The 23055-nt window shown below is 46.4% G+C and overlaps 1 protein-coding gene across 4 annotated transcripts; it reads right to left on the reverse strand.

The window, feature by feature from the left end:
- Positions 1-422: 422 nt before the first annotated feature.
- On the reverse strand, positions 423-22915 carry LOC125633015 (GTPase IMAP family member 9). 4 transcript variants are annotated; one of them, XM_075124706.1, is made up of 6 exons: positions 22654-22915; positions 18672-18746; positions 17639-17768; positions 16886-16920; positions 12355-12404; positions 423-1643 (listed from the first exon to the last, which is right to left on the reverse strand). In XM_075124706.1, the coding sequence occupies exons 3-6, from the start codon at positions 17675-17677 to the stop codon at positions 733-735; spliced, it is 1035 nt and encodes a 344-aa protein (XP_074980807.1). In that variant the 5' UTR covers positions 17678-17768; positions 18672-18746; positions 22654-22915; the 3' UTR covers positions 423-732. The 4 variants fall into 4 exon arrangements, with proteins under 4 accessions (XP_074980807.1, XP_048698086.2, XP_048698085.2 ...); XM_048842129.2 differs by lacking the exon at positions 17639-17768; XM_048842128.2 differs by lacking the exons at positions 17639-17768; positions 18672-18746.
- Positions 22916-23055: the final 140 nt, after the last annotated feature.

Here is a 23055-nt window from a genome sequence, read left to right on the forward strand (position 1 = left end):
CATCCTTCAGTCGTCAGCAAAACTGTGGCCCAGTCATTTTGCATATTTTAAAATTGATTCACACCTGTGACTGTGTAGGGAAGCAGCCATCAGTTTCTGGATCAGCATCTTTTAAAGTGACTGTGCAGTAACAGGACTTCGGTGTGTGTAGAGCGTTATTTCTTACAGAGCATTCTCTGCGAGGGGCTCTGACCTTTGGAATGTCGCCTTCCACACGCTGGTCCGAAACAGCCTGACACTGCTCACCTTCTGCACACCCTGCAAAGTTCACATTCTAAAAGACAGAAGCAGTTGTAGGGGGCTGCTCTATTGGGGAGAGAGTCCGGTGTGAGGGGAGAGTTTAAATCTACACTGGGCGTGCTGACTCTTCATCGCTATAAATTATGTGTTGTTTGAAATGACCAAAATTTGATACAATGAGATTTTAATGGAAATGCTGCCATGTTTATTATACTGCCACCATTTGGTTTTCCATAAAAAAAGTACAGATTTGACACATCTGTTTACAATCCTTAATGGAATCTCTTGTGTGAAGTTATTGTAAAACAAATCTAAATGACTTAATCTAATCATAATTTGCATGTTTGTCTTTTGCTGTACTCGTGGTAAGAAGCTGAGCTATAGAACATAGGAAGCTGTAGAATTAGAATGAAGAGAAATTCTGTCCATGATTATTAATAAACTACATTTCAACTGCAAGAGAAAAACAAATAGGAAACTGAGTTATCATCATTAACCAAACCAGTAATTATACAATGAAAGAATGCACCTCCATCCTCTCCTACATATAGCACATCCTATCCTACATATAGCATATATCACAAATATCACAGGTCTCCATAGATAAACTGTAATTATACGACAACATGCTTTCCCAATTCTGTTTAATACCCCACAATGCTCAGATTCTGCCATGTCTTTTTGGTTTGTGATGTGCTGTTTCACGTCTTCTCCAAAGTTTTTGCATTTTTCTTCAAAGTTTCCATTAACATCACTGAGCACCACCTCTGCCTTAAAATATAATTCGCTAGTATAATATGAGTTTCCGTTTTCCCACACCATTCTCTCAGCTATTTCTATCAGCTTACTAACCTGCTCTTTCTGTTCTGCTCCAGTTGCTTTGTTATTGAAAGCACAGTATCGGTCCCCACACTTCTGAATCAGCGTCTGGAGATCTCTGTTATCCGAGTGTCTCACATAGTCACTCAGTGAACCATCCCCTAAATCTTCTTTTCGGGTGAACAAGACGATCATGTACCTCATGGCCTCAACTCCAAAAATCTCCTCTACTCTCCTCACTGCGTCCTTGTCTTCTTCAGTGTAACGGCCCAGCTGGGTCACCAGCACCAGAGCGTGCGGGCCTGGGACAGAGAGCGCGATACAGCGACTGATCTCTTGGTAAGTGTCTGTGCTACAGATCTTTGGATCAAAAATTGCAGGAGTATCAAGCACTCGAACTGTCTTTCCATTCCAGATCCTACTGCCAGCTTTACAAATCTTAGTTACTGTCTGTGCTCCCAGTATGGATGCAAACACTCTCTCACCAAGGATGGTGTTTCCTGTTGCACTTTTCCCAGCTCCTGTTTTACCTACAAGGACGATTCTCAGTTCTGATTCCCCGTATTGGCTGTGGTAACACGAATCTGTTCAGAACAAAAATAGTAATGTCACTTCAGAGATAACAAAGTTCAGCCATGGGGGAGAGATTGATGTTTTGACATTACAGCAATGACAGGGATTTTTTGGGTGCAATCTTGCCTCCCGCTGCTTTGCTGTGTGGCCTCCCTGTGTCTCAGTACCACCACCCCGTAAAGGAGTCGCAGTACTGCTATAGTTAGGGCTGAGAATCACTTATTGTTTAAAGGATGACTTTTCTAAATCCTCTAAAACCTGCTTGGATTGTCTCCACATTTGCTGTGCCTCCTGGAGATCTAGGGCAGGGTCATTGATCTACATTTGGGGTAATTTGAGCCAGGAGTTCCTGACAGAAAGCCCCCCTAAAAATATCATGTGACATCAACACTTTTTGATTCTTCTAAGATTTGTTTTGCCTGCAGCTGGGGCTCCGACTGCGATGCTGATCCTCCCTAAACGGGGATATAACCCATTCAGGATTGATCTCGGCTAGTGCACCCACCCAGGTCTCCTTTGGGGAAGGAATACTGAACCAGCTATTGCGGCTAAAGTGTAGAACTCCAGTATGGGCTGACTCAAACTGATGCTCTAGAGCAGGGGTCGGCAACCTTTCAGAAGTGGTGTGCCGAGTCTTCATTTATTCACTTTCATTTAAGGTTTCGCGTGCCAGTCATACATTTTAACGTTTTTTAGAAGGTCTCTCACTATAAGTCTATATATTATATAACTAAACTATTGTTACATGTAAAGTAAACAAGGTTTTCAAAATGTTTAAGAAGCTTCATTTAAAATTAAATTAAAATGCTGATCTTACACCCTGGCCCGCTCAGCCCGCTGCCAGCCTGGGGTTCCGTTCACCTAGGCCGACAGCAGGCTGAGTGAGGCCTGCGGCCGGGACCCCGGCTGGCAAGGGGCTGGTGGCCAGAACCGCAGACCGGCAGTGGGCTGAGCAGGGCCGGCGGCTGGGACCCCAGACCGGCAGTGGGCTGAGCGGCTCAGCCCGCTGCCACTCAGCCCGCTGCCAGTCTGGCGTTCCGTCCGCCGGCTCCTGCCAGCCACGGTCCCGGCTGCCGGCCCCACTCAGCCTGCTGACAGTCTGGGGTCCCGGCCCTGTCCACATAGAGTGGGTACCTACCTTCTCCCTGGTTCTAGCCATTCTCTTCCTCTCTCTGCACTGAGATGAGGGTGGGAGTGTGCTGAGAACAGGGCTGGGGGTGAAGGAGCAGGCTGGGGGTTGGGGTGCAGGGTCTGGCCAGGAGCTAGAATGAGGGAGGGGGCTCAGGGTTGGGGCAGGAGGTTTGGGTGTGGAGTGCTTACCTGGGCAGCTCCCATTTGGTGCGACGGGGGGAGGTGGGAATGTGGATGTGTGTGTGTGTACAGGCACTCCCGTTTGGTGCTCAGGGTGGGGATATGGGGGGTGCAAGAATCAGGGCATGGGGTATGGGGGGGCTGGGTATGTGTGGGGGGTGCAGGAGTTAGGGCAGGGGGCTGGGGTGTGTAAGGAGGGTACAGGAGTCAGGGCAGAGGGGGCTGGTTATGTGGGGGGGGATGGGGGTGCTGGAGTCAGGGCTGGGGCTGTGCGGGGGGTGCAGGGGTCAGGGCACAGAGCTTGGGTTTGTGCGGGGTGCACGGGTCAGGGCACAGGGCTGGGGTGTGTGAGGGGGGTGCAGGGGTCAGGGCAGAAGGCTGGGGGGGCGTGAGGGGTTCAGGGGTCTGGGTAGAGGGATGGGGGGTGGGCTGGGGTCGGGGGGGTGCTCCCAGCCCCCTGCTCTGAGCGGCTCACGGCAGGGCGCTGGAGGGGATATGCCAATTCCACTCCCTTCCCCAAGGTCCAGCTCCACTTTTCCCTCTCCCCCTCCCTCGCAAGGGCCATCGGCGGCAGGGAGAGAGAGGAGGAGGGGTGGGAACCCGGCAAGCCTGGGGAAGAGGCGGGGGGAGGGGGAAGCTCGCCTGCCCTGCACGGAGAGAGCCGGGGGTGGGGGGCGGAGAAGAGTGGGCCGGGCCGGGCCGGGCAGGATTTTTAATGGCATGCTGCTGACTGCCGGGGTCCACAGCGTACCATTAAAAATTGGCTCGCTTGCCGTCTTTGGCGCGCGTGCCATAGGTTGCCGACCCTGCTCTCGAGAGAGTGAAATGGGCATGTGCGGCAGCAATGGGGCTCTGTTGCAAGCCAGAAGCTTGCAGGCTCTGTAGTTACTGCAGCTTGATGGCTCCAGGTGACATGCTGTGGTCGTTGAATCTGAACACTTCTGGTTTAAGAACATATTTTAAAGTGCTCTAAAATCCATGTGCAGACTCCAAGTTTAGGGCATGTTTACACTCCAAAATTAAGTTGACCTAACTTATGTCGGCATAAGCGGCTACAGTAATTAGATCTCTTGTGCGTGTCTATACTTAGCTCCTTGTGTTGGCGATGTACGTCCTCACTAAGAGTGCTTGCACCAAGTGAACTGTCAGTGAGGGGCATTGTGGGACAGATTCCGAAAGCCACCAACTGTCAGTGTGAGCAACGCAGCGTCTACACTGATACTGCATCAACCTAACTACGTCGATGTTGACTCTACGCCGCTCACGGAGGTGGAGTTATTAAATCGGTGCAGTGGGAGAGTTTCGTCAGTGAGAGTGAAATGTTCGTGTAGGCACTTACAGAATTAGTCGACATAAGGTGCCTTGCATCAACCTAACTCTAATGTAGACCAGGGCTTACTTTGGAAGTTTTGTAAAGGAAAACAGCATTGATTTACTAGAGGGAAGATAAAAGACTCTGGAGACCAGTTAGGCTCATACAATCATGACTCATGCTCCTCACCTGATTCTGAAAGGGCCAGGGTTCTGTGGCTGGAAGGAGCTGACACAGGCCAGAACAATGAGGGAGAGGGACAATTTTCAAAATAGGATATACAAATGACCCAAACCCACAACGAAGCACAGACAGCCACCAGCATTTCATTAGCATAAGAAAATAAGGACATTGTCATGTTAATGGTGTCTTCGTGATCAGGGAAGTGCTTAGAATCCAAAGAGGGTTGTTTTCAGAGTTGTGTTCAGTGTCCTACAACACACACACACACACCTTGATGCACAAGGTGCTGGAAATGCTGGGTAGCAACCTCAGGGTAAGGATGGGTCTGAACTAGGGGGGTGGAAAGAAAGGGGAGAAAATTCAGTTTGTTTTTTAATTTTAAATATTCCAATCAGGTCTTGTCTGACCAGCACAAGAGCAGAAGGAACAAGAAAAGAAGGGGAACCTCTCTGAGGATTATATTCATGTATTAGACTTATAGGCCAGAAGGGACCATCATGATCATTTAGCCTGACTTCCTGCACATTGCAGGCAACAAACCTCATCACCCACTCTCCACTTTAAACCTGCAAGTGACTCAGGCCCCATGCTGCAGAGGAAGGCTAAAAACCCACCAGGGTCTCTGCCAGTCTGACCTGGGGGAAAGTTCCTTCCTGACCCCAAATATGGTGATCAGTTAGACCCTGGAACATGTCAGGAAGACCCACTGGTCAGACACCTCCAGTTCCAGTGTCCGTAACTCAAGAAGTACGTTGATAAATTGGAGAGGGTTCAGATATATAAGCCCTAGAATGTTAAAGGCCCTCTTCCCTATCATCTGAGAAAGGATTACGTCAGGTCAGTCAGGATCAGCTGAAAAGAGGTTACCTGAGGTCAATGAGAAACACCTGAATCCAATTAAGGGATTTAATTTGAGAGAAGAGAAGAAAGAGAGGGAGACAAGCTGTTACTATGTTAGTGGTGGCAGGGAAGTGAGCATCTCTGAAAGGAGAGGCTGTGCTTCTTCCCATAGGGGAAACAGACAGGGGGAAGGTTTCAGAGGGGCAGCCGAGTTAGTCTGTATCAGCAAAAAAAAAAAGGAGTCCTTATGGCACTTTAGAGACTAACAAATTTATTTGGGCATAAACTTTCGTGGGCTAAAACCCACGTCATCAGATGCAAGCAGTGGAAAATACAGTAGGAAGATATATATATACAGAGAACTTGAAGAGATGTGGGTTGCCATACCAACTCTAACGAGACAAATCAATTAAGGTGGGCTATTATCAGCAGGAGAAAAAAACTTTTGTAGTGATAATCAGGATGGCCCGTTTCAAACAGTTGACAAGAAGGTGGGAGTAACAGTAGGGGGGAAAATTAGCATGGGGAAATAGTTTTTAGTTTGTGGATGGGTCATTACATACTTGACCCTCTGCTATTTAATATTTTGATTAAGAACCTTGAAGAAAACAAACATTTGCAGATGACACAATCACTGGGGGAGTGGTAACTAACGAAGAGGACAGGTCACTGATACAAAGCAGTCTTGCTTGTGTGGTAAGCTGGGCAGAGGAAAACAACATGTGTTTTATTATGGCTAAATGTAAATGTGTACATCTAGGAGCAAAGAATGGAGGCCATACCTACAGGATGGGGGATTCTATCCTGGGAAGCAGTAACTCTGAAAAAACTTTGGGAATCGTGGTGGCTAATCAGCTGAACATGAGCTCTCACTGTGATGCTGTGGCCCAAAGGGCTGTTCGGATGCATAAACAGTGGTACCTCAAGTAAGAATAAAGAGGTTATTTTACCTCTGTATTTGGCACTGGTGCAGCCATTTTTGACACGGAACGTAACTCTTTCACCACTTGTGCCCATAGGCACCGACTCCGTGGGTGCTCCAGGGCTGGAGCACCCATGGAGAAAAATGTGCGGGTGCTCTGCACCCACCGGCAGACAAGCTCCCCCGGCCCCTCCTCTTCCCTGCCTAGGGTGACCAGACAGCAAGTGTGAAAAATTGGGACAGGGGATGGGGGTAAAATAGGAGCCTATATAAGAAAAAGACCCAAAAATCGGGACTGTCCCTATAAAATTGGGACATGTGGTCACCCTACCCCTGCCTCCTCTTCCCCCGAGCGTGCCGCATCCCCGCTCCTCCCCCACCTTCCCAGCACTTCCTGCCTGCCAGCTGCCTAACAGCTGTTTGGCGGTGCTTAGGACTTTCTGAGAGGGAGGGGGAGGAGCAGGGACATGGTGTTGTGATGTTATTGATAGTATCTCTAACCATATAGATTGCTGTTGCAACCACTGTTATATATTTGCAGTAAATATTGTACAAAGGTTGTCGTGTGAGGTTATGATTTGCTGGTTATGATTATGCTATCTGTATATGTGTATCATTTTTGTAGTTGAAGTTATGAATATTGGCTGTATACTGTCTGTATTTCAAACTTATGCTATGCTTCTGGGTGACACCCCAGACAAGTTGGTGTCAGCTCTGCCTAGCCTGCTTGATGGCCCATTAAGGACCATCAGCGATACAACTGACCCACTGAGAGGAGGCAGATATGCCTTGTGACTTAGCAAAGTATGCAGGGACTTGCCCATGTGACTCCAAACTCCATTTTGCTGTACTTTTCCACAGTAAGAACAAAGAGGTGTTCTTACACCTGGAAAAGACTATAAAAGGCTGATGCCTCATCTCCATCTGGTCTTCAATCCTGCTGCTTACCTCTGGAGGGACTTTGCTACAAACGGAAGTGCTAAACAAAGGACTCATGACCCATCCCAGCTGGGAATGTACTCCAGGGACTTGATTTGAACCCACAGTTTATTCCATCACTGCTACAAGCCTGAACCAAGGACTTTTCCATGACTGTGTGTCATTGATTCCATTGAACCCATTCTAGCTCTCATCTCTATCTTTTTCCTTTTATGAATAAACCTTTAGATTTTAGATTCTAAAGGATTGGCAACAGTGCGATATGTGGGTAAGATCTGATTTGTGTATTGACCGGGGTCTGGGGCTTGGTCCTTTGGGATTGAGAGAACCTTTTTTCTTTTACTGGGGTGTTGGTTTTCATAACCATTTGTCCCCAAAATGAGTGGCCCTGGTGGTGATACTGGGAAACTGGAGTGTCTAAGGGAATTGCTTGTGTGACTTTCTGTTAGCCAGTGGGGTAAAACCAAAGTCCTCTCTCTTTGGCTGGTTTGGTTTGCCTTAACAGTAAAGGAACCCCAGCCTTGCCCGGCTTTAAGCAATTTGTCCTGAACTGGCTCTCTCAGTTGTGTCCCGCCAGAACCAGCATCATTACAGGCATGCTCAGGGGAAGAGGCGGAGAAGAGGAGGGGCAGGGGCGGGGACTTGGGGAAAAGGGGTGGAATGGGGTGGAGAGGGGGCGGGGCTGGGGTGGGAAAAGGTGGGGAGGGGCAGGGACTTTGGGGAAGTGGTGGAATGGGGGCGGGGCAAGGGCAGTGCAGGGGCGGGAAGAGGCGGTGCAGGGGCGGGGCCAGAGGGCAGGAGTGTTGAGCAACCACAGGGCAGAGGGGAAGTCAACACCTATGCATTTGATCATTCCTAAAAAAGGTTATAACCATTGATTTTAACATTCCAATCATGGGAATCTTCCCACCAAGTTTCAGTAATACCAACTAACTCAGATTTATGCTCATAAATGAACAATTCCAATTCCTCTTGTTTGTTACCCTGGCTACTATCATTGGTGTACAGGCAATTCAAGAATTTCCTGTCTTTATGTCCTGTGGTTCCTTGATTGTTTTTTTTTTTTCTCAACATCTCATTTTTGTACAGATTGAGTGCTCAGATCTTTCCTCTTTTTACCCTCCCATTCTGTTATTAGTTTAATGCCCTGCTGAATACTGTAGCCAGCCTGTCCCCAAGTACTTTGGGCCTCCTTCTATGGGATACTCTGATGTGGGGCTCCTCAGTCCCTCCTGTTCAAGCTGTTCCACTGTGGATAAATCTATAGAAGAAGGTTCCAGGATTGTCACTCTGTCTGTGTCTTGCTCTGAAGCCTGGAATGTCTGTACAATCAACGTGACACACTAGAAACAGCTACAAGCATGGCTGGGGGCTCTTTTTGTTCAGAGTATCACCAGGTTCAATCATTACTGGGGTTTGCAGCATGACACTGCCCACTAGTTAAGTGCTCAGTGATTTTCAACTCATAAATTTTCCCTTATTTAAAATGGCCACCATCAGCTCTTACTGTCAGCCTGGGGGTGGGGAGGTGGTGCAGAAGGGGATCCTTTCTGAGCAGCCAGAGAAGGTAGTGTGGCCAGCTCTGAGGAACTGATCATGAATCACAGGATCTTGGCACGTGCAGGAGAAGCTGTCACAATGACACCAAAAGCTCCTCTGATTCTCTGGTTTTCCGGCATGTTGACAGGGCTAGAGCCCTGCCCTGCCACTCCCTGAGCCCTACCTGCATGTATGGCCCAGAGCAAAGAGAAGGTCCTTGGGCAGTGGGAGGCAGGAGAGGGGGGAATTGGCAAAGTGGTGCTGCTGAGAGCTGGGAAGAGGAGAAGCCCCCAGGGAGCAGGAAGCAGGGAAGTGCTGCTGTTTGATCCCATGGAGAGATGCCCCAGAGCAGCAGGAGGGAGAGACGTGTTTCTGCTGGGTCTGGACACTACTAGGGAATGGCGGCAGTTCCCCTCTGCTAGGGGTGAGGAAAGGGCAATTGGAGTCTCCAGCTGAGCAGCCAGGAAGAGGCCTGCATTTTTGTGTACATTAAAGTTTGACTTTTCAGCAGAGGATTAGAGGGCAGTTACAATGTCCAAAGCCAGACTATGATGAACGCAGTAAGTACGGTATAAGTGCAGAACTACACTGAGCCTGCGGAAACAGATCTTGGTTCAAAACTGTGTGAAAACATGGACAATCATCCTTAGTAATCTAAGAGACAACTGGGAGGTGGGAGTGTTTGAGTTAGGTCATAGGAGTCAAAGCTGTCACATGTGCCTGCATTGCAATTTGACAATGTGCATGTTTCGCATTCACAGTCTCTCTCTGTTTATTGCCGCATGTTTTCTCCCAGCAGTCACTGTTACTTCACCTGGCTTTACGAATTACAGCCAGGCAACACAACAGGCTTTCAGCTAGTAATTAAGTAATCATTGGTGCAGGGGGAATGGACCCTGGGTCTCCCATCTCCTAGTGGGTGCCCTAACCATGGGACTATAGAATCATTCTCCTTCTCTCTGACCCGGTGACTAAGTATTTATACACAGTGGAACAACTTCAGCAGGAGGGGCTGAGGGAGCTCATACCAGAGTATCCTGTGCTCTGGTGGTTAACGCATGCTACTAAGATGTGCAGGAGACCCCTGTTCAAATCCTCTCTCTGTCAAGAAGAAGGGGGGAAGTGAACTTGGGTCTCCTGCAGCCGGGGTGAGTGTCCCAACCACTGGGCTAACAGTTAGAAGGCACTGTCTCCTCCCTCTGGATTCTGAATGGGACCTGATCTAGCAGGCATGTTCGAGTGTGTATCCTGGACTGGGCCCTGCAGCAAGAAGGTAAGAAGGTGCTTCTCTGCCTGTCCTGTCCCAGTTTGTGGATTGCGCTGGGGCTCAGGCATCCACATGCCTAGGGTGAGGCAGCCTGTGAATGACCAGACACAGACATGTAGGCGCCTAGGAGGACTTGTGGATCTCAGTGGGCCTTAAAAGTGAGACTCAGACACCTATGTAACTTTGGGGATCGGGGATCAGGAACTTGAGAGTTCCTGCTCTAGGGGGCCCCTGTGGAGTAAGTAACATGAATAGAGTTAGCATGGCATTTTCCTTGGCTTGACTGACACAGCACATGTCTTCCCCTTCACTGAGGTGTCTGGGCTTCCTTGCTCCTCCTCTTTTAGGATATGTCTGCACTTCCAGCTGGAGGGGTAAATTCAACCTCAAGGAGACACACCTGCACTAGTTCTGATAGCATTAGCACACTAAAAGTAGTGTGTAGCCATAGCAGCAGAAGAGGCTAGCCACCCACGTACATACCTAGCGTCTTAGACAGGTACTTACCTGGGGCTGCTAGCCCGTTGCACCACTCAAATCTCTGTGACTACACCTTATATGTAGCACACTAGCTCAATCAATGTGTACGGGTATGTCTCCTGGACATAGCGTAAGTGGCCATGGGAGGTTCCTGGCTGAGTGAGACCCCGTCAGATTGACAGGCAATAATGCCTTTTAAACGGTAAGTGTTTAACTTCAGTTCGTTCTTATGCTTGTTCCACTAGGATTTAAAGGCACCTAAATGTCTACTTACATCATTTCAATTATTTATAATTAAATTATTTAAATGAAAATTATTATTTTGATAGCATGCCTATCACTGTAGCAGAGCAACTGATCCCATGGTAAGAGGAGAGAATAGGAGTAATAAGAATATAGGTGTTAATTAAAGAAAGACAAAACATTCACATGGCGTGATGCATATTCATAACGTGTACAAATGAGAGAATTCCATCGTTAGGATAAAATGTCCAGATTTCTGGACCTTCAGCCTTAACAAATAGAGTTGGGTCAAACAGGCGCTGTTAAGGGAGTGGATTAGCTGACTGCTTTCCCATACAAATACTGTCGGTCAGAATTTCAATCAGGGCTCAAGCTGTTGGAGTGTCTGTCAGGCATCTCTCGGGCATGAAGAACAAGGGGTATCCTCTGCAATACAAGTTCCAGGACAACTTAGAGGAGGACATGGATTGTCATTGCTACAGAGGGTATCTGACAGATGTGGGACTTACTCCAGGGTCTGCTGTCCTCGGAATCCAGAACTGCATTCACTTTGCCAGTGTCGATTCTTCCACACCTGCTATTCCCTATACATTGCCACTGTCCACTAAGGTACTCATAAAGCCCCATCACTGGAGTATCAGAGAATCTCAGTCTTAAGGCCAAGGTCCCCTCAGGTCACCTAACTCCCATTGAAATGGGAGCCCTGGTCTCCCACAGATTGAAGAATTGCAGGGCAAGTCCTGCTCAGCCCAGAATACGTTTCCAGTTTTGGTTCTCCCTATGTCCTGTGTGTTTGTTGTTGGGGTGAGGATGTGGAGGAGAGTAAGGTGGGGTGAGGATGTGGAGGAGAGTAAGGTGGAGCTAAGAGCACACAGACCCTGCTTCATGTGCTCCTGGACTAGCCCTGCAGTAGGGGAAGGGAAGGTGGGTGCTGGGCAAGGAGCTGTAAACTTTTGAATCTGGCAAATTAACAGGAGCTGAGTCATAGCTAAAGGGGCAGCGTCTGAGAGTATGTGAAGGGCTCCTGCTCTCCTCTGCAAGTGAGATGATGAGACATAGCCTGAACCATATTCTTTCCACTCCCCTTTGTTTTCTGTTGTCACAGATATGGGAATTTGCTGTACTAACCTGAACAAACCTTACTGAATTACGTTTAAGTAGCTTTGGAGTCCATTGCTTTAAAAAATGCAAAGACTATCTATTATTGTGAGATTGTATGCAGCTTCTCTAGGAGGGAAGTGTTCTGAGCTTCAAAGGACTCCTTCAAACGATGTGCCAGACAAGAATGGTCTTTGGGGACAATATGTGTGAAGTGGAATTCCTCAGAAGTATCTAGGGGGAGGTGAATGCAAATACCTTCCCCGTTTATGCAAAGACCCAACCTTTTGAAGCTACTCCCTGAGGAGAGAACCATTGTCTATGATTTACCCATTCCCAGATTAAAGTCCAAGGCTGTATAGGGGAGGGAATAAACATTTCATGAGCGTGCTTGTTCTGAGGAAAAGGTGTTAAGAATTTGTAACTACAGGAAAATCCCTGTGTGGGGTTTGAAGGACTAACCCCGCCAGAGCCATTATTAGTATAATTATTAGCATGTGTGTTTGCTCTTTTATCTAGAACACAGGAAAATCTGAAATGAGCCCTATGGCACAAGTGAAGGCAAAATACGATATATTGTTTTTTTACCATGGGGAGCTTCTTCGTCTGCTGCCTGCTGTTTTCTCACCATATTTTTTCTGAAATATTAATGGAAAAACAGCACCATTTAGAAATTTATAATCACCTAGAAGTGTAGCAAATACAAATGGAGAGCTAGAACACACAGTATCTCCTTACATACATTTGTGCAGTATTGATCACCAGAAATTGAGAAGGATTTGGTGGGAGAATCAAAGGTTGTCTGAAGAGTATTTTTTTCTCTCTCTCCTTTTTTTTATTTAGTTATTTTTACGATGTTGAGGGGCTCAGGAATCCTGCCCTCATGGAATTATTTAAATATTGTGTGAAAATTCTGCATGGAGACCGTGACGGTTAATCAAAGCCCTGACTGAGCTTGTTTTGGTTCTTCCAGGCCATCGGGGACCCATGAAATCAGTTGCCCCTTCTGCATAAAGTCTGAACACAAAGAGATGGGGAAGTACAAGTGGAGCCCTTCACACTGCTACAATGATTGTTGACCTCTAGTTCAGAGCTACTGTACAATGAAAAACACATGGAAAAGTGTGTGTGCGGGGGACATTTCAAACTCATCTAGGTGGCTTAAGAATCAATGGGACTTGTGCTTCTAAGTCACATGCCAGGATTTTCAAAAGTGACTCGTTAATTTAGATCAGGGGTCTGCAACCTATGGCACGCGAGCCAATTTTTAATGGCACGTTGCGGACCCTGGCAGTCAGCAGCATGCCATTAAAAATCCTGCCTGGGCCAGCTTGGCCCGCTCTTCTCCACCCCCCACCCCCGGCTCTCTCTGTGCAGGGCAGGCAAGCTTCCTCTTCCCCCCGCCTCTTCCCCCAGCTTGCCGGGTTCCCGCCCCTCCTCCTCTCCCTCCCTGCCACCGATCAGCTAACGGCCCTTGCTATGGAGGGGGAGAGGGAAAAGTGAAACTAGACCTTGGGGAAGGGGGTGGAATCGGCATATCCCCTCCAGCGCCCTGCCATGAGCCGCTCAGGGCAGGGGGCTAAGAACACACCCCCAACCCCAGGCCACCCCCCCAGCCCTCTGCCCTGACCCCTGCACCCGCCTCACATACCCCCAGCCCTGTGCCCTGACCCCTGCACCCTCCTCACACCCACCCAGCCCTCTGCCCTCAGCCCTGTACCCCCCTCACACCCCAGCCCCGTGCCCTGACCCCTGCACCCCCCCACAACCCCAGCCCTGACTCCGGCATCCCCCCACATAACCAGCCCCCCTGCCCTGACTCCTGCACCCTCCTCACACACCCCCAGCCCCCTGCCCTGAATCCTGCACCCCCCCACACCACCACCACCCCGAGCACCAAACAGGAGCTCCTGCACACACACACACCCACATTCCCACCCGCACCCCTCGCACCAACTGGGAGCTGCCCAGGTAAGTGCTCCACACCCAAACCTCCTGCCCCAACCCTGAGCCCCCTCCCTCATTCTAGCTCCTGGCCAGACCCTGCACCCCAACGCCCAGCCTGCTCCTTCACCCCCGTCCTGTGCTCAGTGCACTCCCACCCCCAGCTCAGTGCAGAGAGAGGAGGAGAATGGCTAGAACCAGGGAGAAGGTAGGTACCTACTCTGTGTGGACAGGGCCGGGATCCCAGACCGGCGGCAGGCTGAGTGGAGCCGGCAGCCAGGACTGTGGCTGGCAGGAGCCGGCGGACGGAACCCCAGACCGGAAGTGGGCTGAGCTCAGGCCACTGCCAGTCTCGGGTTCTGGCCGCCGGCCCCTTGCCAGCCGGGGTCCCGGCCGCAGGCCTCACTCAGCCTGCTGTCGGCCTAGGTGAACGGAACCCCAGGCTGGCAGCGGGCTGAGCGGGCCGGCAGCGTAAGATCAGCATTTTAATCTAATTTTAAATGAAGCTTTTTAAACATTTTGAAAACCTTGTTTACTTTGCATATGACAATAGTTTAGTGTTATAATATAGAGACTTATAGCGAGAGACCTTCCAAAAAACGTTAAAATGTATGACTGGCACGCGAAACCTTAAATGAAAGTGAATAAATGAAGACTCGGCACACCACTTCCGAAAGGTTGCTGACCCCTGATTTAGATGCTTATATTTTTGGGTGTACACCTAAGACACCTTGAAGGGGACAGATTTTCAGAGAGTGGGTGCTCAATAATTTCTGCAAATCAGGCACCTTTTAGGGGTCTCAAGTAGGGCCCTCAAAACTGAGGCATCAAAATTCAAACTGGAGGGCTACTTCAAGCAGAGAAGGGCTACTAGGATGATCCGAGGAATGGAAAACCTACTTTATGATAAAAGTGGCAAAATGTCCAGTGCACCTTATAGACTAACAGACGTATTGGAGCATAAGCTTTCGTGGGTGAATACATGACATGCATCCAACAAAGTGGGTATTCACCCACGAAAGCTCATGCTCCAATACGTCTGTTAGTCTACAAGGTGCCACAGGACTCTTTGCCACTTTCACAGATCCAGACTAACACGGCTACCCCTCTGATACTACTTTATGATAGAAGTCTCAGGGAGCTTCGCTTGTTTAGCCTAACCAAGCACAGGCTGAGGGGAAATATGATCACTCTCTACAAATACATCAGAGGGACAAACCAGGGAGAGAGAGGAGTTATTTAGGTTAAGTGCCAATGTGGACACAAGAACAAACTGGCCACCCACAAGTTTAGACTTGAAATTAGATGAAGGTTTCTGACCATCAGAGGAGTGAAGTTCTGGAACAGCCTCCCAAGGGGAGCAAGTGGGGGCAAAAAACCTAACTGGCTTCAAGACTGAGCTTGATATATTTATGGAGGGGACAGTGTGATGGGACTGCCTACAATGGCATGTGGCCCAACAGTGACTGCCAGTAGCAAAAATCCACAACAGTCAGAGATGGGGCACTAGATGAGGAGAACTCTGAGTTACTACAGAGAATTCTTTCCCAGGTATCTACCCTGGCAGGTCTTGCCCACATGCTCAGGGTCTAACCAATTGCTGTATTTGAGGTTTGTAAAGAATTTTCCTCTGGATCAGATTGGCAGACCCTGGGAGGTTTATACTTTCCTCTGCAGCATGAAGCATGAGTCGCTTGCAGGTTTAAACTGGTGTAAATGGTGAATTCTCTGTCACTTAAGTCTTTAAACCATGATTTGAGAACTTCTATAACTCAGCCAGGGGTTCGGGGTCTATTACAGGAGTGGGTGGGTGAGATTCTATGGCCTATGTTGTGCAGGAGGTCAGACTAGATGATCACGATGGTCCCTTCTGATCTAAAGACTATGAGTCTAACTCTCCAGTCATTTTGAAGAATCTTAGCTTTAGGCACTTTTGAAATAATTCATATAGAAACTGAGAAAAACTGAGAAAAAAAGTATTAAAAGGGATAACATTTTTAAAAAGAGAAATTTGTCTAAGGTACAGTAATAATTAAAGAGAGGCTAATACGAAAAGGTTAAGGATTAATAATAATGGTAATAGTTAAAAGTTAATAATTAGCAAAGAACACTCTGAGGTGGATAAAAAAAAGATTTGCATGAACTGTGCATTATCTAAACTGAATGAACAATGAGAGGAAAATGTCTTCTCTGTAATTCTATGTGAGCAGGAAACAGAGCCAGTTCCAGAGGCACAAAATAAATCAAGCTGAGCACACCCTACTTCAAAACAATTTAATTGTTAAATTAATGTAACAAATGGGCTCAGTGACCAATATGTCTTTTAACACAGCCAAATATAGTGTCACCCATTCATAAAAAAAGAATGCAAGTCCCAGTTGAAAGAGGGGGATTGTATCCAGGACAGCAGTGACTCTGAGACAGGTGTAGGGGTGCCCTAGTGCCCTAACCAGGAGATGTCACACTAAGATTAAATAGGTTTTGTAGTCAAAGAGGAAAGGATCCATTGGTGGTGGTTCAGATTGGCACTAATGACACTGCGTTGAGGGATATCTTGCAGATAGTGAATGACTTTAGGGACCTCCGAAGCATGTTGAAGAAGAATGTCCAAGCGATCTTCCGCAAGATCCTTCTTGTTCCACAAGCAAAGGAAGACAGAAGGCAGAAGTTTATGGAAGTGAACCACTGGCTAGGTAAGTGATGTAGGGCGAAAGATTTTGATATTGTGGAATACATTGCTCCACCTTCTATGGGGTGTGGAGATTGTATAGTTTGGATGGCCTACACCTCCATAGAAAAGGGACCAATTTTCTCAGGACAGGTTGGTTACAGTAGTCAGGAGGGCATTAAACCATCAATAGAACAAGAGGGTAAGAAGAGGAAAGATGAGTACTCATCACAGAATTAATATCTTGAGAACAAAAATAATCAAGGAACCAAAGGACATGAAGAAAAACATTCTTGACTTGCCTATACACTAATGGTAGGAGCATAAGTAACAAACAAAAGGAACTGGAATAGTTCATTTATGACCATAAATTCTATCTAGTTGGTATTACTAAAGCCTGAGAGATGATTTCCATGACTGGAATATTAGCATAAATCATTATATCCTATTTAGGAAGGATTGAGTGCAAATGGAGAGTGGGAGTGATAGGATGAAATATTGCATTACCTGTTTATGATCTTGAATGCTTGTGGATCAATGTCCTAAGAGATAAAAAGCACAAGATAAGGTATTAGTTGGTGTCTGCTACTAGCCACCAGATCACACTAGGGAACAGGATAACTGGCTCCTTATGCACCTGTCTATAATGTGTAGGAAAAAACCTGCATGATCACGGGGGACTTCACTCTGAATGACAAATGCTGGAGGTCTCACGCTGCCAGTACTAAAACACCCTTGGAATTTCTAAATATTATACCTGACAATTTCCGAATTCAAAGAGTGGTGCAGAAAGTGTGGTGGGGAATTCTACATTAGCCCTCATCTTGGTGGATAAAGACGAACTGATCACACAACTGAATATTTATAGTAACTTGGGTACAAACGCTCATGACATTTATAATGTAGAAACCGAATAAAATCCAGACCAGTGATATATATACTTGGTGCTTTAAAAAGGCAAATTTCACAAAGCTGATAACAATTAGAGCCAATGCAGCTGGAAGGAAGAATTTAATCAGAAAAAAATGTGAATAATAATTAGGAATTGTTTAAGAACGCTTTACTAGAAGCCCAAAAAGCCACAATCAAGGAAGAAAGCCATATTGGTTAAAATGCCAACCTGGTTTAGAGGGCAAGTGAAGCAGCTATACAAATAATAATAAAGGGGAAGTTGATAGTAATCAATATAAGGCCTAGTCTACGCTGCACAGCTTTGTTGACAAAAGAGTAGAGGTTTACACACTGAAATGCTCCTCTCACCAATGTATCTCCTCTGCTAGGCCGACATAATAAAGCCATCTCAAAGAGAGGCTTATGTTGGTGGAGTTAGGGTGAGGCAGTGTTTGTGTAGAGACTGCATTCCTTACATCAGCTGTTGGCTGTCATTCTTCTGTGAAATTGACAAGAAAGTCAGGTAGCTAGAGCCCAAATGACCCCCGCTCCTCTGGGGAGCTGGATCCCACTCATGGCTAGGAGCTGGAAAGAGAAGCCCAAATGGATGGACCCTACTCCCGGCTGGGGGTCAGAAGCCCAGGTGGCTGGACCCCACTCCTGGCTAACAGCCGGGGAGAGAAGACATGGCTCTGGAGCCAATTGACAAGGCTGTCCAGCAGTGAGCGGGTGTGGGGATAAAAGACTGGAGCAGCTGGACCCTGTTCCCTCGGGGCAAGAAGCACTGGGCAGCTTCCCACCCCTGCTCCCATTAGGGAACAGGGAGGTGAGAAGCACTGGACATCTTCACCCCCACACTCCTGGCAGGGAATGCGGAGACAAGAAACCGGGGTGACTTCTCCCCACTCCCAACAGGGAACAGGGAGCTGGATGGAGGAGGCAGATTGCTGGGAGCCTGTGGGGCAGCCAGGCAGGGAGCTGTTAGCGGAGCTGAGAGACTGGGGTCTCAGCTCCTGTCAAGGTTCCTTCCCCATTCTGAACTCTAGGGTACATATGTGGGGACCCGCATGAAAAACCTCTAAGCTTATTTTTACCAGCTTAGGTTAAAACTTCCCCAAGGTACAAACTATTTTACCTTTTGCCCTTGGACTTTATTGCTGCCACCACCAAGCGTCTAACAAATATATAACAGGGAAAGAGCCTGCTTAGAAATGTCTTTCCCCCGCCACCAAAAATCCTCCCCAACCCCTACAACCCCTTTCCTGGGGAAGGCTTGATAAAAATCCTCACCAATTTGCATAGGTGAACACAGACCCAAACCCTTGGAACTTAAGAACAATGAAAAAGCAATCAGGTTCTTAAAAGAAGAATTTTAACTGAAGAAAAAAAGTAAAAGAATCACCTCTGTAAAATCAGGATGGTAAATATCTTACAGGGTAATCAGATTCAAAACATAGAGAATCCCTCTAGGCAAAACCTTAAGTTACAAAAAGACACAAAAACAGGAATATACATTACATTCAGCACAGCTTATTTTATCAGCCATTTAAACAAACCAGAATCTAACACATATCTAGCTAGATTACTTACTAAGTTCTAAGACTCCATTCCTTTTCTGTTCCTGGCAAAACAACACACAGACAGAGAGAGCCTTTGTTTCTCCCCTCCTCCAGCTTTGAAAGTATCTTGTCTCCTTATTGGTCATTTTGGTCAGGTGCCAGCGAGGTTATCCTAGCTTTTTAACCCTTTACAGGTTAAAGGGTTTTTCCTCTGGCCAGGAGGGATTTTAAAGGTGTTTACCCTTCCCTTTATATTTATTACAGATCCCCCCACTGTCCCTGTTAGGTTGGTGGAAGTGCTCCTGGTGAGGACACACACCACTGATCCAAGGAAGGTATTGTGGACATCAGCCACCACAGAAATTATTGCAGTGACTGTAAGTCAACTGTAAGTCATAAGTCAACTTATAAGTCGACCTAACATAAGTCAACTTATCTTTGTAGTGTAGACAAGGTCTAATTCAGAAACTAGGAGTGGAAGAAAATTGATAAGGGAAGCAAAGGGACACAAGGAAAAATCTGTGGTCAACAGAGTTAGTCAATAACAAGGAAATTATAAATTATATGGGGGCAAAAGAATGCTAACAATGGTATTAGTCATTACTAGATGTGAATGGTAGAATTATCAGTAATGGTGGTGAAAGGGCAGGAGTTTTCAACAATATTTCTGTTCTGGCACTGGAGAAAAAAAATCATGTCATTTGATAAGACTCTGTCCATTCCATAGTATCTCAGGAGGCTGTTAAACAGCAGCTACTAAAGTCAAACATTTTTAAATCAGCAAATCTTGATAACTTGCAACCACGAGTTTTAAAAGAGCTGGCAGAGGAGCTAATTGAAAAATTGATATTGATTTTCAGTAAGTGTTAGAACATTGGGAATTTCCAGAAGACTGGAAGAAACTAATGCTGTATCAGTATTAAAAACAGTAAAAGGGATGACCCAAATAGTTATGCGTCTGTCAGTCTGATGTTTATCCCAGGTGAAGCCATAGAGTGGCTGATATGGGACTCGATTAATAAAAAATTAAAAGAGGGTAATATAATTAAGACCAATGTACATGCATTTATGGAAAATAGATCCTCTTAAAGTAAGTTGGTATCTTTTTTATGAGATTACAAGTTTGGATGATAAAGATAACAGGGTCGATATAGTATTCTTACATTTCCATACTTGATACCGCACAGCGTTTTGATTAAGAAACTAGAATGATGCAAAATTAAAACAGCAGACATTAAATGGATTGAAAACTAGCATCCACATTTCAAGAAGGATGTTGAAAGATTGTAGAGTGTTCAGAGCAGAGCCACGAGAATGATTAAAGGATTAGAAAACCTGCGTTAGAGTGAGAAACTCAAGGTCAATCTGCTTATCTTAACAAAGAGAATGTGAAGAGGTGACTCGATCATAGCCTCTAAGTACCGATGTGGGGAACAAAAATTTGATAGAGGGATCTTTAATCTAGCAGACAAAGGTATAAAAATATCTAATGGCGGGATGTTTGAGCAAGACAAATTCAGTCCGGAAATAAGGCACACGTTTACAATAGAGAAAAGGAGGACTTGTGGCACCTTAGAGACTAACCAATTTATTAGAGCATGAGCTTTCGTGAGCTACAGCTCACTTCCTCAGATGCATATCGTGGAAACTGCAGCAGGCTTTATATATACACAGAGAATATGAAACAATACCTATTCCCACCCCACTGTCCTGCTGGTAATAGCTTATCTAAAGTGATTTCCAGCACAAATCCAGGTTTTCTCACCCTCCACCCCCCCACACAAATTCACTCTCCTGCTGGTGATAGCCCATCCAAAGTGACAACTCTTTACACAATGTGCATGACAATCAAGCTGGGCTATTTCCTGCATAAATCCAGGTTCTCACATCCCCCCCACCCCCATACACACACAAACTCACTCTCCTGCTGGTAATAGCTCATCCAAACTGACCACTCTTCAAGTTAAAATCCAAGTTAAACCAGAACATCTGGGGGGGGGGAGGGGTAGGAAAAAACAAGAGGAAACAGGCTACCTTGCATAATGACTTAGCCACTCCAAGTCTCTATTTAAGCCTAAATTAATAGTATCCAATTTGCAAATGAATTCCAATTCAGCAGTTTCTCGCTGGAGTCTGGATTTGAAGTTTTTTTGTTTTAAGATAGCGACCTTCATGTCTGTGATCGCGTGACCAGAGAGATTGAAGTGTTCTCCGACTGGTTTATGAATGTTATAATTCTTGACATCTGATTTGTGTCCATTTATTCTTTTACGTAGAGACTGTCCAGTTTGACCAATGTACATGGCAGAGGGGCATTGCTGGCACATGATGGCATATATCACATTGGTGGATGTGCAGGTGAACGAGCCTCTGATAGTGTGGCTGATGTTATTAGGCCCTGTGATGGTGTCCCCTGAATAGATATGTGGGCACAATTGGCAACGGGCTTTGTTGCAAGGATAAGTTCCTGGGTTAGTGGTTCTGTTGTGTGGTATGTGGTTGTTGGTGAGTATTTGCTTCAGGTTGCGGGGCTGTCTGTAGGCAAGGACTGACAATAGAGAGTGTAATTAAACACTGGACTAAGTTACCAAGAGTTGTGGTGAATTTTCTCTCAATGGAAAATTTTAACTCAAGACTGGATATTTTTCTAAAGCCCCACCAAAAGGGAGCAAAGTCTAAGTAGCCCAGGAGAGCCCTGGGATGGGTTCCAATCCCTCTGAGAGGGGACCAAGCACCTGCAGCATACACATGCTCATATTTAGGACATCTTCATAGTCTGTGACTGGCATCTCAAGAGGGCAGAGTCTGGGAAGCTTGAAACGCACTAGGAGCTCCTCAGAAACCTGCTGCATCCATTCTGATTTATATGTTCACTGTCAACCACCTAGTTCTTCTCCTGGAAATCAATATCTAATGTACAATTATTTATCTAAGGTTCATTACTATCAAACAATTTCCAAGGGAATCTCCTTTCTCCTTTGAAGTTCAGGGATGATTTAGGCACCCAAATCCAGGTTTTTAAAGGTATTTAGGTGCCTAAAGGTACAGATAGCCACCTAATGTAATTTGCAAAAGCACCTAAGCAGGTTTGGTGCCTAAGTTCCACTGAAATTAACGAAAGTGCTTAAAATGCTTCAAATATTTCTTGTAAAAATGTGAGCAGACAAAAATGTAGGATCTAGCTGGTCTGCATGAAGTGAGAAAATCATGTTCTACCCAGGACTTGGTGGAATCATTGAAAATCTCACTTTTCCATTGTACTTTCATCACCTGTGGCAATGATTCAACATACAGTATGTTAAACCAAATCCCCACAAGGTATCCTAGATACATACCAGGTTTGATTCTTTGAGGTGCTGAGCGCCTGCAGAGAAGGTTTGCGGGCACTGGGCATCTCTGCACCCAGCTGAGCTTAGCACAGCGACTGAGTAGGGAGGAAGGTGGCTTTACAACACCTTTATGCCTCCTCTAACTTGGGACAAAGGCAGGAGCGGGGGGGAGGGCTGGACTCTCTCGCAGGGTAGAGTAGCCTCCAGACTGCCCAAAATGACACCCAGCTGCCTTGCGGTTGTTGCAGCAGTTGGGAACAAGAAGTTACATCATCTGTGCATTTCAAGCATTCTCTGTCGGAACTTTGTTCCCCTCACTCCCGCCCCCCACATTCTCCCATCTCAGGCAGGCTTTAGGCACCCAAATGCCAGAGAGAAACCGGCTTGTTCCCTGCATTTCCACCTGCCTAACTCAGACATATTTTCATTTTTCACTCTTTGTAGGCAGTTTAAAATACTCCCCCTTGCCAACCCCAGTCCCTCCTATACATACAACCTTTTCGGTGTCAGTTGCGTTTGGAGATCAAATCTGTGATATTTCTTCAGATGAAGCAGATATTTACAACTTCTGCACAGTCCTCCCAGCTTGTGGTATTACCCAAAAATGTCTGAAGTCTTCTGGTTCCTCTTTTTGACAGTAGTTTCGTATTAATAGTGGATGAAACTGTTGTGAAAATGAAAACGAACTACTCAGTGATTCAAATTTCTTTGTAACTAAATGCAGTGCGATGAGCCGCTGCCACTGACCAGGAAATACCTTTTGCTAAACGAAGAAGTCTGAATTTTACAGGAAGTGGGTTTGTGCTGAACGTATGAGAACATTCAGCCTGCATCCAAACTACCCTGTGTTTAAGGACAGAACAACATCAACAGCCATAAAGAAAGCCACACAAAGATT

The sequence above is a fragment of the Caretta caretta genome, chromosome 2, assembly GCF_965140235.1.
Source record: "Caretta caretta isolate rCarCar2 chromosome 2, rCarCar1.hap1, whole genome shotgun sequence".
NCBI classification, from domain to species: Eukaryota; Metazoa; Chordata; order Testudines; family Cheloniidae; genus Caretta; species Caretta caretta.

Coding starts and splice junctions, on each gene's coding strand:
- LOC125633015 (XM_075124706.1), bottom strand. CDS start 17,677: ATGGCTTTATTATGTCGGCCTAGCAGAGGAGATACATTG. Junction 16,921..17,638: donor CTAGCAGAGGAGATACATTG/GTGAGAGGAGCA, acceptor TTTATCTCTTAG/GACATTGATCCACAAGCATT. Junction 1,644..12,354: donor AGACGAAGAAGCTCCCCATG/GTAAAAAAACAA, acceptor TGTTCTGAACAG/ATTCGTGTTACCACAGCCAA.